Source organism: Lissotriton helveticus, chromosome 12, assembly GCF_964261635.1.
Source record: "Lissotriton helveticus chromosome 12, aLisHel1.1, whole genome shotgun sequence".
In the NCBI taxonomy this organism is placed as follows: domain Eukaryota; kingdom Metazoa; phylum Chordata; class Amphibia; order Caudata; family Salamandridae; genus Lissotriton; species Lissotriton helveticus.
This window is the reverse complement of record NC_136073.1, coordinates 65,039,883-65,055,676: the sequence shown is the minus strand read 5'-3', so window position 1 is coordinate 65,055,676 and position 15,794 is coordinate 65,039,883. Positions and strand designations below refer to the sequence as shown.

Here is a 15,794-nt window from a genome sequence, read left to right as displayed (position 1 = left end):
AAATACTTGCAGATCGAAAGAGTGCGTTGGAGGCCACGGCGACCATCACGGGCTCACAACGAGATGACGCCTCCAGGGGCTCGGCTTCGGAGGACGACGGTGAGGGTGAGAAGACCGGCGAGGAAGACTTGGAGGGGGGGGGAGCGCAGGGGCCAGAGGTTACCCCGCAGACATCGGATGGTATCTTTAATGGGTGAAGTTCGTGGTTGCTGAACTTTTATCAGGTCTGGACGCTCCTGACTTCTTCTGGACTGCCAGGTATGGGGCTGCATTAGCAGCATGGGGCTGTAGGCGCGGGGTGGTTGCTCTGTCGTCCTGGCTCGGGGCTCCATAGCCCTCTTTAGACCCTTAAGGTCTTCTGTGGTGTCGACCACAGATTAGTGTGATGTGTTGGGTGTTTGAGGTTTGGAACGGGGCTGAAGCTGGGTTACTAGGCCCTGTCCTGGGGTGGGGGGGAGTGGGAGTTATGGGGCGTGTTTCAAAGGGGTTGTTCAATTGCTGCAATGCGGGTCACAGTTCTTGGCGAGCGCCACTGTTGGGATTGATGCTCTATGGGGACGTTACCTAATTTGAAATGTGTCACATGGAATGTCCGGGGAATTCGAACTATGGTTAAGCGCCATAAGGTGCATGCCTATTTGGTGAGGCGGGGAGTTCAGATAGCGATGCTTCAAGAGACTCACCTGACGCAGCAGGAGTGTGGGGCGTTGCAAAGGAGGTGGCAGGGTCAGGTGTTTGGCACGACTTACTCGGCGTTCGCCAGAGGGGTGTTAATATGGGTCAGAGCGGGCACGCCATTCCAGGTCACGAGTCAGAAGATTGATCCGGAGGGTCGTTATGTGGTGGTGGAGGGGAGGCTGTGTGGTAGGGAAGTGGTGCTGTGTAACATCTATGCCCCCAATGCTGATCAAGCCCATTTCTTTGAGGGATTGTCGCGCTCACTGGCGTATTATTTAGCGGGCCCGATATTGCTGGCGGGGGATTTTAACTCTATTTCGGATGTGCTGTTGGACAGGTCGCACCCGCCCTTGGCTGACTCACCAGTGCGCAGACTTGCAACTCATAGGCGGGAATGGCAGGAGAGGTGGGGCTTGGTGGATGTATGGCGGGCACAGCACCCCGAAACTCGAGACTACTCCTATCACTCTGCCCTGCATGATCTGCATGTTCGACTGGATTCTGTGCTGTGTTGTGAGTCTCTGGCGCTGACGGTGACTCACTCTGAATATTTGGCTAGAACCATCTCGGACCATAACCCACTGCTGATTTCTGTACAATGGCAGCTGGCGAGATCGGCGGTCCCTTCATGGAGACTTCGCCCGGAGACGCTGGAGGATCCGGCGTTCTGTGACACGGTCCGACAGGGTATAGACGAATACTTCACGATTAATGCTGGGTCGACAGAGACTAGAGCGAATGAATGGGACGCGATGAAAGTGGTGGTGAGGGGGGTGTGTATGGGTCGGTTTCTGACTGTGAGAGGTACAGTGCTGAATGACCTCGCGAAGGCGGAGGCAGTGCTGAGAGGGGTGGAACGGCGGCGGCCCGAGCGGCCGGAGCTGCAGGATAGCCTGTTGCATGCTAAGGAGGCGGTGGCGACAGAGACAGAGAGACTGCGATGCTATGATTATAAGTTGTATGCGGTGAAAGTGCATGACGAGCGAGATAAAGTGGGCACGCTCCTTGCGAAGTTGGCTGATCCGAACCCTAGAGGATGTCCGGTTATGAGTGTGCGCCAGGAGGATGGGGAGGTGGTTTATTCGCAATCGGTGGTCCTGGGGCGCTTTCAGTCCTACTACGCGAGCCTATACACCAGCCACCTCGAAGTGGATGCCGCGGACATAGGCGATTATTTGGCTCGGATCCCTCTACCGGTACTAGCTGAGGAGGACGCGCGGGATCTGGGGGGCCCTGTGACTCTAGCGGAAATCAGAGGGGCGATTAGTCATATGGCGCGGAACAAAACTCCTGGGGTGGATGGGTTGCCGATCGAGTTCTACGCCAAATTTATGGAAGTGTTGGCTCCCAGACTGCAGGTTGTGTATGCGGAGGCGGAACAATTGGGGCGGTTGCCTGACTCTATGACGGAGGCGCTGGTTGTGCCCCTGCTGAAGCCGGGCAGGGATGCATTGGATGTTTCTTCCTTTCGTCCGTTGTCTATGCTGACTGTAGATTATAAGATCTTGAGCCGTATCCTAGCCACCCGGCTCCTCCCACTGATGACCTCTTTGGTGCATAGGGATCAGGCGGGATTTATTCCCTCGAGGAGCACTTCGATGAACATCCGCCGGCTGATTGGGGTTATTGATGGTGCTGCCCTGGCAGATCCAGGCCCGGTAGTGCTGACGGTTGATATTGAGAAGGCGTTTGATAGTTTGGAATGGGATTTTTTGGATGGTGTGCTGTTGAAGTTCGGAGTTGGGGAGGGGTTCCGGGGCTGGACGAAAGTGCTCTATTCTTCGGCTAAAGCGAGGGTGCGGTTAGGGACCTTGGTGTCCTCGGTTTATCCGGTCTGCAGGGGCACGAGGCAGGGCTGCTCGCTGTCTCCATTGCTCTTTGCTCTAGCGATGGAGCCGCTGGCGGCGCAGGCGAGGCAGGGAATTGTTTTTGAAGGGATTGCGCTGGGGCTCGATTCGCATTATATTTCGTTGTATGCCGATGACTTGTTATTGTATCTGGCAGACTCTGGGAGGGCTCTTGAGGGTGCGGTGGACATGCTGGACAGGTTCGGGAGGCTCTCAGGCCTCCGGGTGAACTGGACTAAGACTTGTGTGTTTCCGCTGCGGAGGACTACGCTCTGCCCACAGCTCACGAGGCCGGTAGTGTGGGAACCCTCTTGTTTTGTTTATTTAGGAGTGCGTATATACCATGACACGGCGGACCTCCTTGAGGGGAATGTGGGGCGCTGCATTAGGGCGCTACGAGGCAGTATGGACTTTTGGGCCTCTCTCCCGCTATCTGTACTGGGCCGTGTGGCGCTGTTGAAAATGGTGGCACTCCCGAGGCTCCTCTATTATTTTAGAACACTGCCGGTGTGGATCCCGCAGGGTATCTTTCGGGAGTTGAGGACATTGGTGACTGGCTTTCTATGGGGCCGCGGCCGCAGACGGGTGGCATTGACCACCCTGATGAGACCCAAGTGTGAGGGAGGGGTGGCAGTCCCTGACTATGAGCTATACTATCTGGCAGCGCAGCTCCAGGTCCTGACGCAGAACGTGGCCAGAGAGTTCAGGGGGCCTGAGGATGGCCGGGAGGTTGGCATTCGGAGGTACGTCTTGTCATCTATCGTGATGCAACAGAAACTGGCCAGTAGGGACCTCACGATGGAGGAATGGACGCTCAGGTTATGTTGGAACAGGCACCTGAAGAGGGTTGGGAAGCGCCGACCGTACGCGCCGGAGATTCCACTGGGAATGCTCACTGCCTTACCGCATGGGGGCGATTGGTCCCAATTGTCAGAATGGGAGGACCTGGGATTGCAGATGGTAGGTGACCTTTATGTAGACGGGGCGCTGGCCCCGTTCCAAACCTTGCAGGAGCAATTCGGCCTGCCGAGTGGTACCTTCCTATTGCACGCGGCGGTTATTGCGGCCCTGCAGAGGCATTGGGGAGGCGGATTGACGGAGCCGGAGGTGACGACGGTGTGCCAATATGTAGTGATGGCCGCGGGCACCGTTAAGGCGGTGACCTGTCTCCACAATAGGATGTTAAATGAAGGCCTGGCCCCGTTGGCTGAACTGAAGTCGCGTTGGGAGACCAGCGTCGGCAGGCAAATCCCGGACTCGGTATGGGGTCAGGTGCTCCACAGGACCTGGAAGGGGACGAGGAATGCGAGATTCCAACAGGTGCATTATTTTGTGCTCCATAGGGCGTATTTGACCCCGGAGAGGTTGCGGCGACATTTCCAGGTGCTTGATGCCATGTGCCCGCGATGTCTGGAACCTGAGGTGGATCTTGACCATATGCTGTGGGGTTGCCCGAAATTGGGGGACTACTGGTCTGAGATAGGGGACCTCCTGAATGCAGTTACGGATCGGGAGGTAGATTTTGACATGGCCGCATGCCTACTTCTTTGGTTCCCGCATACTAAAAAGACCAAGGTTACGAGCAGATTCATTGGGTTGGGACTGATACTGGCACAGCGCGAGATCACATGGCACTGGAAGTCTAAGGAAGGGCCGTCTGTACGGAGGTGGAGGAATGAATTAGTGAGGTGGTCGAGCTGTGAGAGTGTGTTACGAATGCGCCAGGCGACTAGGGCTGGCAATGAGAAATGCTTGGAACTGGCGCGGTCATGGGAGCTGGTGGTGCAGGCATTGAGGGACTATCTCACCGAAAGCGAGGACACTGCTTAGTTATAACCAAGGGTTCCATGTGGCTGCTTGCTTACCGAAGCTTTCTGATAGTTGTCACCCGGGAGCAGTAAGGGGCTGGTGGATCCCGCATTAGCAGCAGTTGGGGGGGGAGGGTACTGGGAGGGAGTTGTATGGAGGAGGGGTTTGCAACTAGCGGCAACCTCCTAGTAGGGACTGGCCCGGGATAGTACTTACGCGGCTTTAGTGGCATGACTTTAGCGTGGCCTGGGATCTGATGGAGATTGTGGGTTGGTTGTTGTGGGATAAAAGCGGATACGAAGTATTATACTTGACCTGTGTCCCGAATAGGGCATGCACCGAGGTACCTCCAGTGTACTGACTTATTGATGCGCCGCCCAGCCTCCGGGATGTGGGCCGATCGGCTGTGTACTGTATTATTATTGCACTGTGTGATGGGGACTGCTGGTGTACGGGTTGGTTTGTTGGATGTTTTTCTTCCTGATTCTGCAATAAAAATATATTTCAAAAAAAAAAAAGACTTAGCAATGGCCCCTTTGTCCTGATCACAATTCTGTGCATTACCCTTATAATGATCAATGCCCACTGTTAAAATCGTCACAGTATTAATACTTTCTTGTTCCTGATTTTAGATGCTTTCCATATCAGTAATGCAATTGACTCTTACAACATTGCTGCTTGTTTTTTTTGTATTGGACAGCAATATTGCCTATGGGTTTCCTCTATTCTACATTTCTGGTACTAGTGCCTTGGTGTACCCATATTCTTGGGTAATATCCTTCAGCGCACCATCATTTTTGATGCATATAATGGACTGTGTTTGGGTAAGAAACAATCCCTTCCAGGTAGACTGTTTATCCACTTTTGATGTTACAATTATTTATGTGCCTGGTAATGCTGATTTGTTGGTGTCACCTGAGAAGGCTTGTACTCCTTCACATCCCCAAACAGTGTGAAAATAGGTTCTGCCTTGCTTTTGAAACTAAGAAAATCCATATCACGCACCATTACACTCTCTTCCTGTTCTCCTCTTCCCAGTGCTTACCTGTTAACAGTAACACCCAATTTACAACAGGAGTTGGATTGGTGGTTTGTGGACCAGAATCTATGAAAGGGTGTATGACTGCGGTATCCTACTTCAGTCCAACTGACCACAGACACCTGTACCTAGGGATGGGCTGCAACTCTGGGGGATCAGGAAACGAAGGGCTCCTTGTCAGAGGAGGAGGCCACTCACTAATTCAACTGGAGGAAATTTTCAGCGGAGTGGGAGGCACTTTGATCATTTGCTCTTCAGTTGGAAGGCAAGAATTTTCTAGTCCGGAGGAACAACCAGGTTACGAGATGTTATCTGAACTGTTTGGGTGGCACAAAGAGCTCAATCTGGTGGCGAGACACATTTTGTTGCATTGTCTGAAACACATTTACTGGCTTTGGGTGCAGTTTGTATTCAGCTGCAATTTAATTTTCGGGCAGACAGTCTAAGCCAAACCCTACCATCCTTGATGATGATCCATTTATCAGCCTGAGAGTTCAACCATATTTGCTTCCAGTTTGCTGACTTGTTCTCATCACAACACAATGTGATGCTTAAGATTTTTTGGAATGGAACTGTGGTGTCCCCAGGCAAGGGCAATGGATGTCTTGTGGATACATTGGCCACAAGGACTGCTGTACACCCTACACCTGATTCCCCTACTCCTGATGGTGCTTTGGATTATTCATGAGGAGAGAAGGATGGTAATATGATAGTACCATTTTGGACACAACGCCCTTGAGTTTCCTAGCTCGAGAGCATCTCAAGAAGGGAGGATTTTCACCTGTCACTTCAACCTCCACCTCTTGAGTTCCCACATCTTCCATTGATTCATGTTGGAACATCGCAGTTCCAACATCTCAGATTGGAACTTGAGAGAGTAGGTTTGGGGCAAATGAGATGCTTGAGATAGGTCATCCTTGATATTCAAGCTTCGCAGAAGCCCTCAACTCTGGCTTCATACAAAAATAATTGGAGTTAATTTCAGGAATCATGCGCATTCAAGAATTCTTAAGGGATGGATTCTTACAAGTGTTATCTCTGGCCACCTCATCCATGCCATGGATGGTGCAAAAGGCTCCTAAATTTAGAGTAGACTCTTCAAAGATATCCTCTAATTCCAAATCTGAATTCCTACTTGGGATTTATATATAGTACTTAGAGGTTTACAACAACAGCACTTCAAACCTTTGGAGCAAGCAGACTAAGCATGGCTTTTTTGAAGACAGCACTTCTTGTGGTGATCCTATAGGCAAGGAGAGGTTGAATACTTTGGTGATATCTTACACTTACTTACAGGTTTTGTCTGGACTGGATTATCCTCGGATTTTACCCGAAGTATATTCCAAAGATCCATTTACCTTTATCTCTTGTCCCAGGAGTTCCCACTTCCAGTTCTGCACTCAGTGGGAGTTTCACAGATTTTGTCTACCTTGGATGTAAGAAGGTCTTTGTCAATCTATGTAGACCGTTCTAAGCATTTCCGATCTCCTAATTCACTATTTGTTTCTTGCAATTTTCCAATTATATAAATTGGTAGGAGAATCAGTTCCCGTTAATATTCAAGGACACTTTATAGACAGAATCTGGGGAACTTTCCTGCAGGAAATATTTAGTGCCACTACCTGGTCATCCCATGATACCTTCGTAAATCACTATAGGTTGGATCTGGAAGAATCTGGTCAGTGTAACTTTGATTCTACTGTATTGGTGTTGACAATGAAGTAATTGTTGATATTAATAAAATTAATTTCAGCATTACGTGTTGTCGCACAAGATAAGGATTGGGAGAAGGAGGACAGACAGAGGGGGTGAGTCTTTAATTAATTACCAGTCATCTTCAATATTCCGATTCTTGGTCTTCCTCATCCCAGTCCCATCTCTCCCTCCTTTGTTGCACCTGCAATAGGTTAGACTTGTTAGATACAGATGGAGTCCCAGGGAAAGGGCGCTTTCTACTGTGCATCTTGCAAACATAGAAGAAACACCCATGCAAATCTTTAATCCAAAGCTGTTGTGAACTCTCTTTTAGAGGCAGAGTTCTCTGACAAGGAAGGACTGGGACGAGGAGGACTACAAATAGCGGTAATGACTATTACCAGTAAGCAGGGGAAGCAACCCCAGTGTGCACGGTCTAGTCTGGCGATCATGTGCTTTGCGTAGAACCTTGAGCTGTATTGTTCATAAATAAAGCTCCCAGTTTTAAATTTTTACTGATTTTATAGATAAATACTGACAGAAAAACATCTATTCTCCTGTCCGTATTTTTTAAATTATGAAATATGTGTTATTTTGGCTGATTCGCACTACTGTCACTCATGAGTGCCAGGCCTGTAGCTGTGGAGATTGACTGGTAGGGAAGCTTAAAAAAAATTCTCCTTAAGAACCATAATTAACTGTAGCCATACATACAGCTGTTTAAGCTGTTCTACAAAGTAAATATTTTCACATGATTGCTTTGTACCGTAAACGGTAAACACCCAGTGCACAGTCAAACGTGAGTATGCATCTATCCATAAATAACTATACCCATTGCAGTTACATTATTACACTAATTACAAATACATTTGTATAAATACCGATACAATGGTCAAAAAATAAATATGGATAAATACAGAAGGAAATGTCAAAGAAATAATTACTAATTACTATAAAATTCTCCTGAAGGTCTGCCTCACTCGAGGGTATAGGCAGTGGCGTACAAGTAGCCCGAGCATCCCCCGTAGTGTGGGGTCCCCCAAGCTCCAAGCACTGTGCACGGACAGCTGGCCCCAGGCCTGAGAGCTTCTGACTGGGTCCGCAGCATGGAGGGAGCCCCCTCCATGTACTTTGCAGGCCGCCCCTTCAAGTTCCGTTACACCACTGGACATAGGTTTCTTCTGCTACTCAGAATCGTACGACTCTCTTAAGTTATTTTACCATCTCTGTTGCAGTCGTTAAGCAATCTGGCTTAATAATTATGTGTGTCTCTATATCTTGGATGTTGCATCCTCAGTAAATTCCTCAGTCAGTGACCTTGCCTCTATTTGAGAGTAATCCAGCAATCTCTCCCATTCGATGTCATAATTCATCAGTTTGCCTCAGACCAGCAGATATTAGTACATTTCACCTCTATTCATATTCCAATTCAGCTTCCATTTGATTCAGTCTTCAAACCTCCTTTTACCATCTGATTGTTCATTTGACTTAAAATTGCCCAAACTAACCAGTTCAACCATACCCAAATATGTACTATTGAATGAAGTTGAGAAGATAAGATGTGGGTGATCAATCTGCTTCTTTTTATGAAGTTGTTTTCTCCTTAATGCTTTGTTCTGCTATGTGTTATCGTTTGGAATCCATCACAGTCCTACATTTGAACAGATGTCTGTACTTGAGTTCCATTTTTACATTGGGCGCTGTAAGCTGTCTGCGTGTTTTCTGTTTTACAGTTCGGAAGAAGTAAGTGTGAAACTTTCGAAGTACTCGTGCACGGCAATAAGTAAGAGGATCACTGCTATGTCTTTGAAAAAAAAGTGAGTACTATATGATTTACGTATGGCTATGGGGCTTGGGTGAGCCTGCCGCTCCTGTGTGTAGTGCTGTGGATAAAAAGACTAGATCAGTGTTTGGGCATTTGGGGTTGAGTGGCAGTCCAACTTTGTGGTGCCTCTCAGAAGCTTGGCCCATTAACACAAAGATAATTTGGGATGTGTGGGAACAGAAGACCGAAAGATTCTCTTGTGGGAGAGCATTCTCCAATGATAAAACGCAATTCCACTTCTCCTGGTTCTAGATCCATGGGCTAGGGGGTGGGGCAAAATAAAACCTGTAACTAAACTAAGTTACTGTGGTGAGACAACAAAGTTGTCTACAGTTTTGTAGCAAGTGGAAACATGGGGAGACATCCACTAGCATCAATATAAATAGCCTTTACTAGGAAGGAGGGAAGGAGCTACACTGCAAAAATGAGCAAGCATTGACAAAGCCAATGGATCTGGCATTGTCTGCTGACCTCTTGGCTTTGCAAATGCTTGTTTTGCCATGGGTTTTGTAATTTATTTTAGTTGGGGGAGTGGCCGGGCTCTCATTTGTATAACAAAAAAGACCTTGACAAAAAATTAATTCTTAAAAAGAAAATATTGCCATAGTGCTACTGCGGACGTGCTCCTTGTGAAAGAGCAGAATACCATTACTCACAGTGAACTCAGCCAATGGCTGAAGTGGACTGACCTACTTCTCTATTCTGTAGTGTATGGAAGAAAATATGAATGACCCAACAAGAGACCAATGAATACAGAGGGAAGGCTGAAAACGCCTATAAAATATGTATATTAGACATGTAATATCTGATAGAGACATCTAGTGGCAGATTCCTTATTTTTTAAATTCTCCCCAGGCGTCAGACTGGATCCGGATGACGCTGACTCTGGTTATGATGTCAGTGGAGTCATATAAGTCCTCTCCAGTGCACGGACTTCCGTTTCTTCTTTTCCGTGCTGCAACACGGGTCTGGAGAAGCGATTCCTCCGGCCGTTTTTTCAGGCCTATTTCAACAGTTTTATGTAATTGGGAACAGTGTGCTTTTCTCCAATGTCGTCGGGCTTTAAGCCTTTTGGGTCCCATACTCAGGAAATGTCAGTTATGGATCTGCATTCCATTTGTATGTGTTATTTCGGAGAACACCACAACTCCGAAGATTGCAGCTCCTGCTAGAGACTGAATGTTGTATGAAGTTGCTGGTGGCACATCTGATTCGATCCTCGGAGACCCTGGTCTTATTATGCAGAGGTCCATTCGCGGGACCACTCCATGAGCCGGTGCCATTCTCCAGGAAGTGGTGCTTCAGAAACATCAAAGGGTAAGTGCGATCGTTTGAAGTCAAGGCACCCCTCAACATCCTCGTGTGGGGATTGCTCCTTCCCCTCACCGGTTGAGGACAACATTTGTTACTCTGCCTCATGTCTCCCCATCTTTCCAGGAGCTGGGGCATTAATGGCCCAGATTAGGGAGTATTCTAACTCTCTACATCTCTTCTTCGGTCCTCTACCTTCCACTGGAGTGCCCATGGGCCCCAAGGAATTGAGTGGAGCCACACCAGTGGGTTCGTCCTCGGTGTCAGTTGGACCATTTGAGTATTTAGGTTGGCGCCGGTCGGTGTCGGCCGACTCCACTACTGCACCGATGCACAGCCCGTTAGAGATTCTACCTTTGGCATCCGTTATCCATCAGCCAACTCCCACATGGATGTCATCAATGCTGATCGAAGTCTCTCCTCCTATCGACGTTGAAGCATCAACTTCTCGATGTTGATCGGCGTCTGGTACGGAGACGGTAGAGCAAACTGGGGGGAATGTGGCATTTTCACTTCCTTCTCAGGGTGAGAAGGTTCACCTTGTAATTGGTGATGCAAGTGGGGCCTGGACTTTTTAAGCCCATCTCTGAGATCTCTGAGATTATTCCATCTCTCGTGGAGGAGAGTTGGATATCTGCTCTTGGTAAGGCTAGTGGGCTGGAGTCCTCTATAGCCTTGGGGCTTCTTTCCCTACCTAGGCTTGCTACTAAGGCAAGTTCCTCCTTTGAATACAAGTTGAGGAGGGTGGGGGCAGTTTTGGAGATGTCACTACCTTTGTTGGAGAAATCCACTGACCCTCTAGTTGATGTCTGTTACTAAGATCAGTCTGGGGAAGAGCCTGTTCTTTCATACAGTGAAGCCTTGTTCGACATACTGTTAGGAACTTGGGCCAAACCTGGTTCATGGGTCTCAGTAGCCAGCACTGTATCTCGCAGGCATATGCCTGCTCCATGAGATACAGTTTGTGTCCTCAGACATCATACCAAGCATAGCCTGGTAGCTCAGTTGGCTACAACCTCTCAAGATATAGATTCTTCACCTAAGACTCTATTAAATAGGGACTCTCGGTGTCAAGATACATGTGGCAAACACATCTTTGATTAGTGGGTACAGATGCACAGCGCGGTTCACCATGGGTTCCTTATATAGTTTTTGGGTGCTGCCCCAGTTCAGTCGCGTGTCCCGTGACTTGGATAAACAATCAAAACAAGTAGTGCGGTCAGTGGGTCACTGATCCCATCCTGTGGCACACACACTCTTCCTCTTGTAAAATAGAGGTTCCAAGTGCAATATTTTCGTTATTTATAGAAGTGGCTTTTATTCAGCAACTTTCTTATTTTAACAACTTTTCAAATTTCCTCATGATCTTCATGATTTATGTAACATTTCACATTCACAACACTTCTCCTTTGTGTGAGTCCAATGCATTTCGGGGCGTCATTGCCCCTTCATCAGGGAAAGGATACTGAAAAAATAAGGTTGAAAGTGTAATGAGAATGAAGGAGTTAAGTCAGGGTGAGGTGCTAGGGAAACTACGAGTGCATGGGGAAGGAGAGTGTCGACGAAATTAATGGGTCACCCTGTACTCTCTTAAACCAGTGGGGATAGTGAGAACGGCAAAGGTATAGCGCTTACGTGTGTGGGCTGTCCGGAATGCCGGGAATCTGTGAATAGGAAGAGGTATGAGTCACAGATAAACACTAGTGTGCGGACTGGTTCAGAAGGCAGTGTAACTGCCGCGCGGTAGGAAACTAACCTGATTTACGGGTGTGTGGTGGGTCGAAAAGACTTCCAAATTTCGGCGGCGGTCAGGACAGAAGCGTCTGCTGCCGCGTAGGGTCGGCGGAGGTTATGGCGGTCACGTGATATGGAGAGTGAAGAAAGATTTCACCGGGAAGGTGTTCTGGAGTCTGTTTGCCTCACTAGTGTAGGTCATGCAATGGGATCGTAGGGAGAATTAAAAGAGCGGGGTGAAATAAAGAGATGAAAAGTGTCTGGGTGTTACAAGAAGAGAAATGGGGGTGAAGAATAATAATAATCTAAAATAATGATAATCAAAACTTATAAAGACGATAAGTTATTAACAAAGTGCAAAGTGGAAAATTACAACATACATCTGTGGGGAATCCCACATCTCATTATACTTTATGTACACACAGGTAACACTTATGTCGCCCCAATGATGATATTTACAGGTAACACGAAAGTTCCGTTCTATCATTCAGCCCGAATGGCTTTTGTGAAGACAGTCTATGAATCCAGGTATTTTCACGTTGAAGGAGGTATTTGGTATTGTCTCTACCTTCAATTTTCTCAATCATTTCTAGTATGATGAATTTCAGTTGGGAAATATTGTGTTGTTGTTCGAGAAAATGAGTGGCGATGGACGACTTGGTGTTTTTCAATCGGATGTTAGACTTATGTTCTATCAGTCTTGTTTTAATTTTCCGTTCTGTTTTGCCAACGTAGATTTTCCCACATGGACATTTCAAAGCATAGATGAGGTTACTTGAGTCACATGTAGCATTAACTTTTAGCTTTATTGTGTACCCTTTCATGGGGTGGTTAATTACATTTCCTCTTATGATGCTATTGCAGTTACCGCAATTTAGGCATGGTTTAGTTCCAGTGTATTTGGTTGTGGGCACGTGCTTGTGTTGTACTAGTTCTCCTATGTTTCGTGCTCTGGTAAATGCAAAGAGAGGGGGTTCCTCAAAAATTTGGTTGAAGTCAGGTTCCAGGTTTAATAACGACCAGTGTTGGTTGATGATCTTTTTGAATTTTGTACTCGCTGTTGAGTATTTAGATACTGCCACGATGCGGGTTTGCATTTTCTTTGGGCTTGGTTGCAATAGTTTCTGTCTTGCGGTATTTGAGATTCTCTTAGTGGATTCTTCAATGAGTTCTGTGGGGTATCCTCTGTTGTGGAATTTGCGGCCAACTTCCTCTACCCTTTGTGTGGATTTGACAGGGTCCGAGGTGATCCTTTTTGCTCGCGCCATTTGGGAAAATGGGAGGTGTTTTTTCAGGTTGGGTTCATGGAAACTGGTATAGTGAAGAAGATTGTTCCTGTCTGTGTTTTTGCTGAATAGGTCTGTTTCAAAACTTTGCTGATTGATTGATACTCTTACATCCAAGAAGTTGACACTATTTTCCGATATTTCCCAAGTAAGTTGGATACGTTCGTCAATTAGATTAAATTCAGTCAGGAGATTATGTAATTTTTCTTTGGTGTCTTTCCAGACGATAAAGATGTCGTCTATGTATCTCGTAAGTAGTAGTAAGTTGTCAGTCCATTCTTTTTTAGAAAAAATGTGCATTTCTTCGAATTGCTGCATGAACAGATTGGCGTATACGGGCGCCGCTGAATTGCCCATGGCCATGCCCACTAGTTGGAGGTACCAACTGTCTTGGTGTTTGAAGTAGCTTTGGTACAGGGTAAATAACATAAGTTCCATCAGGAATGTTTGGAATTGTGGTTCTATGGTAGACTCTAAGAGAGTCGTTTCAATTGCCTCGATGCCTAGAGAATGCGGTATTGATGTATACAGTGAACGTACATCGGCTGTACATAAGATAAGTTTATCTTCCGAATTGATGGTAAGGTTGTGTAGTTTGGAAATGAAGTCGGTGCTGTCTTTGGTGTATGTTCTCATGGATTGTACTGCGGGTTGAAGGTATTTATCTAACAATTGTCCGATTGGTTCATGAATGCTACCGCAAGTAGAGACTATTGGTCTCATTGGTGGATCCATTAGGTTTTTGTGGATTTTCGGTACCATTCTGAGTGTTGGGCTCTTGGGATTGGATTTGGTTAAAAAGTTCTTGGTTCTGTGGTAAATAAATAAATAATTACCGGTACTATTTTTCTATGCATTAACTGAAAAGGATAGCTCAATAAATAAGAGGCAGAATCCGTGGTATCTGAGTCATACGGGCTTTAATCAGATGGCTCGAGCCAATGGACCATCGGGTTCCATCACCTGCAAAGGTTCAGGAAGGGACAGACACAAGGAAAGGGGGAATGGCAGCTGCAGCATCTCATTAACATCATACAGTATATATAGTAAAACAGTACAATTGCATTGAATACAGTAGGCGTAACAAGTGACAAACGGAAGATAAGAACATATGGGCGTGAAAAGAAGGAGTGCACAGGGCGTGCACGGAGACATGTGATGTAAACGTCACAGAAGTGTCATAAATGGGTGGATACATGGAGGGGGCTACCTGGGCAGCTGGAACCTTTAACCTACTGGTGCGCGCAAACGAACATGACGTGTAACTGGGGAGAGCTGGGGGCTCTGACTTCTAGCACTAGAAGAGGAGACTAAAGTCTGGGATGTCAGAACGACCTGTACCTATAGCATATCTGATATCTTGTGTTTGGAGTACATGTTGCTTGAATCTAAAAGTCATCAGGGCAAAGGCTACTTGTCACTAAGGCTAGTGCATGCATATATTTCTCATGTATTGCGTGTGCTATGGATCTTCTATGGATACTAATTCAGTAATTCACTTGCATGGAGACAGGAAGACTAGACTATAGATGAAGATGTTTATGCGGTTCGTTAGCTAGGAATGTGAAGCCGGGGAGCTGAACTGATAACTGTAGGCATAACATATTCTTGGCAGACAGGCAGGCAGGCCAGGCCGGGCACCGCGCTGCTTGGCAGAAAGTAAGTGAAGGGTCAGGGATGCGGGCGGGGCTGCATCGCTCCTCGGAGTGGTTCAGGAGGCTTGAATCTGGTGTCCGGGCCCTGTGAGGCCTAGAAACGGGGACAACTCGATGATTTAACGTGCACAATGTAAAGACGTTGGCAACATAGGCCTAAAAGCCTAATTCACGTTGCTTTCAGGAGGACTGGATAACTGGCATACTAACGTTGGACACAACTATAATTGCGTCTTTATTCGGTCAAGGGGGTAAATATGCATATTAATCATGCACATATAACATACGATGGGGAACACGTAGGGACACATGACAGGGCAAAATTCAATTTTCCTCATTCCCTCCTTGTTCCCTACGTTTCCTTCAGGAAACATCAATATTCATGAGACCATCTATCTGTTCATACAGCATCATTTGCTCGTTTCTTATCTTCTGGGAAGGGGACTTTGGACTTGGAATACAAGATGTAGCGCACAAGCCGCAAATCGCAGGGCCACATTGTAAACAGAGACAACAACTGAATATGATCATTACTACTATTCCTAGGAATGACAGTACTTTCCATCCCCAGGCAGATATTATATTCCAGAGCCAACCGGACCATGTCCAGGTGCCTGGATTCTGGTGTAGCTGGTGGGCTATTTTATGAAGTCTTGTTATTGCTGAATATACAGACGGTGCGTTATTAGGAATGAAAATGCAACAACTAGATCCGATGACTCTACAAGCTCCGCCCCTATCGGCCAGTATGACGTCAAGAACAAGGCGGTTCTGAAGAACGACAAATCTCATAGCAGATTATCTTCTGTTAAGTTACCTAGAGCGGAAGTAGTCTCATTCACTACTGCTTCAAGGGTTCTGGTTAACCTGCGTATTAGCTTACTATTCTGGATAGGTCCTATGAAGAAAAAGAAA

General features: G+C 47.0%; 1 protein-coding gene and 1 long non-coding RNA gene across 6 annotated transcripts in view; one reads left to right on the top strand and one right to left on the bottom strand.

The window, feature by feature from the left end:
• LOC144799025 (uncharacterized) overlaps positions 1-15,794 on the bottom strand; it is a 708,806-nt gene that overhangs the window by 78,707 nt on the left and 614,305 nt on the right. The window lies entirely within an intron of this gene.
• The window catches only part of LOC144799023 (alpha-2,8-sialyltransferase 8F-like), a 358,709-nt gene that overhangs the window by 29,191 nt on the left and 313,724 nt on the right, over positions 1-15,794 (top strand). For 3 of the 4 annotated variants that reach the window (XM_078670181.1, XM_078670184.1, XM_078670183.1), the window contains exon 2: positions 8,802-8,885. The exons of the other annotated variant lie outside the window; for it this stretch is intronic. In XM_078670181.1, coding sequence (XP_078526307.1) covers positions 8,802-8,885 — 84 coding nt within the window. The remainder of the gene's footprint in view (positions 1-8,801; positions 8,886-15,794) is intronic. 4 annotated transcript variants of the gene reach the window in all.